The sequence below is a fragment of the Lipotes vexillifer genome, unplaced genomic scaffold, assembly GCF_000442215.2.
Source record: "Lipotes vexillifer unplaced genomic scaffold, Lipotes_vexillifer_v1.1 scaffold126, whole genome shotgun sequence".
NCBI classification, from domain to species: Eukaryota; Metazoa; Chordata; class Mammalia; order Artiodactyla; family Lipotidae; genus Lipotes; species Lipotes vexillifer.
Window position 1 is genome coordinate 1,114,937 of NW_006778324.1, and position 3,896 is coordinate 1,118,832.

The window sequence follows — 3,896 nt, forward strand, 5'->3', positions numbered from 1 at the left end:
TTTTGCGGTACGCGGGCCTCTCACTGCTGTGGCCTCTCCCGCTGTGGAGCACAGGCCCCGGACACGCAGGCCCAGCGGCCATGGCTCACAGGCCCAGCCGCTCCATGGCATGTGGGACCCTCCTGGACCGGGGCACGAACCCGTGTCCCCTGCATTGGCAGGAAGACTCTCAACCACTGCGCCACCAGGGAAACCCCTCACCTTGTTTTCATACTATCCCTCTTTAGTCATTATTATTGCTGTTATTTTATGCAATTCATGCCTGCTTGGATATACTCACACATTTACCTTTCTCTTTGCTCACGTTCTTTCTTAAATCCCAAGCTTTCCGTCTGGGTAGGATTTCTCTCTTCCTGAAATACACGTCTAGGTAGTTCCCTCAGCAAGAAACTGTGAGGAGTAAATTTTTAGTTGCCTGCACAGGTACTTTTTTCCTGCACTATCGAATGGTAGTTTAACTGGGTATCCAATTCTATGTTAACCGTTATTTTCTCCTAGCGTTTTGAAGTTTATTCCACCGTCTTCCCACCTCCATGATTGCTGTTGATAAGTCTGCTCTCAGTGTAACTGCCATTCCTTTGTGGATAACCCTTTTTCTTTGGTTGATTTCAAGATCCTCTTTGCCTTTGATCTTCCTGGTTTCACTGCAATGCATCCAAGAGAAGATTTATTTTTATTCATCCTGCTTAAAACAATATGCTCAAGTGTGTTTATTTTTTTCTTTCTTCTTCAGAATTTCTCCTGCCCAAATCTAAAGATTTAGTTCTGCCGTAATCAGTTCTGAAAAGTCTCAGCTATAATCTCTTGGAATCCCCAATATTCCCTAACCCCTCCATGTTCTCCCAGCTCTTTCTGTGGAACATATTAGATGTACATCAGGCCTTCTCGTTCTATCCTCGTGTCCCTTAACCTTTCACATTTTCTATTCCTCTCTCCTATATTCTGAATAATTTCCTCAAATCCTATTTTCAAGTTCATTCTTTCTTGGCCAAATCTAGCTTGCTATCTTTGAGCCTATCCGTTGAGGTTCAGTGTCTGTATTTTTCATTTCAAGAAGTTCTGTTTACCTCTCTTTCAAATTCACCTACTCTTTTCTTCATAGGGTCGTATTCTTTTCTCTTGTTTGAATCATTTTTAATTAATTTATTTTACAGTCTCTCTCCTATAGTTCTGTTATCTGAACTGCCATACATCCCAAATTTTACATTAATTCTTCTGCTTGGGTATTCCCAGAGCATGAGGATTTTGTAAATCTGAACCCCAAATACAAGAATGGCATGAGCCTCGGATTTTGAGTTTTCAGGAGTGTCGGTTTTGCTTCCGCACCCTCAATTTCTAGTCCAAGGTAGACAAGCTCTCTTGCCACTTTCCTTTTCCAATTAGCTGATTCTTTTCTCTTAGCCACCAGAGGTTAGCCTTCAAGGTTCCCAGCTTGATGCAGGGAAAGGGGAATCTTACTTCCAATTCCACATCTTGTGTGGATGGGACTCTTCTCTTATCCAAGCTCTTAGATACGAGATTGACCCCACATCTCCTCCTAAAGTGTCAGCTCATGTGCTTAACAGGTCAGGTCTTCATTCCTGGAACATGGAGCTTGCTTGCTTTCTTGCAGAGTCAGCTCAGTGAATGTCATATTTTATCCAGCACTTCAGAGCGGGAATATTTCAGGTTGTCTTGCGTATTGTATTGTCCACCATTAAAGCTGAGGTCATTTTAAAATTTGAAGTATGTCTCATAATTGCAGGACAGATGCCGTCCAATCTCAGATTCTGTGACATATTCTCCAGTTGGGAAACCAGATATTCCTCCTTCATCCCTTTCAAGTCAGGCTGCTGAAGATCACACTTCCACAGCAGAGAAAGACGTCCGTCCAAAGACGAAAAATACAAGGAGATTTCCCCTTCTTTCTGAAAAGTCAACGCGGCAAACACCAAGAGGCACAAACAAAACCACGGATCTGCCTTTGAAGTCTGATGGCAAGCTCAGGGCCTCCTCTCCTGTAGAACACGAGACAGCCTATGACATTCTGAGGAGGTGTTCTCAGTGTGGCATCCTACTTCCCCTGCCAACCCTAACCCAACATCAGGTACCCAGACTCCATTCTCTCCTCATCTGGCTGGGAGCCATCTGGACAGTGTTTAAAGAAATCCAAGACCTGCAGGATATTCTCAGACATCTTTATCTCCTCTTTCTCTGTGTGTCCAAATCCATTCTCATAGCACCTATCACCTGGTTATATATGTGCATCATCTCCCACCTCTGAAGGCAGAGCCAGATCTTTCATCTCTGTATCTCCAGTTCCCAGCCCAGGGAATAACCACAGCAAATGCCCCAAAACTGAGGAGCAAACAAATGAACAGAGCATACCCAATCTAGCTCTCTAGCTCATAGTGTAGATAAGGCAATCCACACCCAGAGATGAGAGCCTTGGTCAAGATACTAAGTCAGTTGGTATCTTACCTCCAGCAGATCGGGATTTGCAGCCTCAATAGCCTGATTTTTTACATCCTAGATTATTTTCCAATAATAATAAGAATTAGTATTAGAGGTAGTTAACCATTATGCACCAGTTACAATGCGAAGCTCTTTACAAATGGTTAATCATTATAAAAAACATGCAGGTATTTTATCCCTATCTTACAGATAAGGAAACTAGACAGAAAGGTCGAGTAGCTTCCCCAGGATTATACAACTAGAGAGTGGCAGAATCCAGCCTAAAATACATGTGTATATAGTTCCAAAGCTTATGCTTTTAAGCCCCAAACAGGATGCCTCACTCAAAAAAAAAAAAAGCTTTCATTATTTGATGTTTTTCAAAATACAAAAGTACTAGATACTACTAAATACTAGATTTTGTTGTAACCAGTTGACATGATACCATACAAACAAATATAAAGATAAAGCTCATCCTCCCCCACACCCACCCCACTTCCCCAGTCCCACACCCTGAGATACTAGTTTCAGTATCCTGGTAGGTGTCCCTCCAAAGCTTTAACTCTGTTCACACAAACATGAACAAGCCTCTATGGGGGGTTTGAATTGTTTTTTCTTTTCTCCTACATATCATCTTCCTATATTCATTACTCTGCCATTTGCCTTTTTCACTGAATATATGATGCACACTCCTTACAAAAAAGTAGACCTAGATCTTGTTTTTTCTAACTTCTTCTCTATATGCACACAGCACATAATTTTACAAAGCTGAGTGAATTTTATACTTGCTGGGGGTGTTACTAGTGCCATATTTCCTTGCCTCCCACAATTTGAAATTTCCTTCCATACTTCCCTCCATCCTTACATAATAGGGTTGCCGAATTTAGCAAATAAAATTCATTGCTTGGGACAAAAATAACTACAAAATAATTGCACGAGACATACTTATACAAAAAAATTCTTTGTTTCTCTGAAATTAAAATTTAACTGGACATCTTATATTTTATCTGGCAACTCTGTTGTATAACCACACACACACATACACATTTGGAGACCAATTATACACATTTTTTTGCTTCTTAATGTTATGATGTCATCAATACCCAAGGACATCCCTCCAAGTCAAATGATGTTGCCCCCCCCCACCTTTTTAATGGCATAAGAGTCCATGGTGTGGGTATCCTCTAATCTGTTCATCCACCCCCCTCATGGTGATAGGCCTCTATTAAACATTGTCCCAAGCCTCCCATAGACCCCTCATGGCCTGGGCTCCATACATTTTCTGTGCCATCTGTAGCTCAGGGTTTCTGCTCCGGTAACTGGGGATAGGATTGCCCAGAGATATCCTAGGAACTAACACTCCCCACTTTAAACACACTGAACTTTTTTAATATCCATTTCTTTAGGAGAAATGCCGGTGGTTAGCTTCATCAAAAGGAAAACAAGTGAGAAGTTACAGCTAG

General features: G+C 41.7%; 1 protein-coding gene across 1 annotated transcript in view; it reads left to right on the plus strand.

Moving 5' to 3' along the window:
- XAF1 (XIAP associated factor 1) overlaps positions 1-3,896 on the plus strand; it is a 10,208-nt gene extending 6,312 nt beyond the window's left edge. Inside the window, exons 6-7 of the mRNA XM_007451599.1 lie at positions 1,745-2,086; positions 3,840-3,896. Of these exons, the coding sequence (XP_007451661.1) occupies positions 1,745-2,086; positions 3,840-3,896 (399 nt within the window). The remainder of the gene's footprint in view (positions 1-1,744; positions 2,087-3,839) is intronic.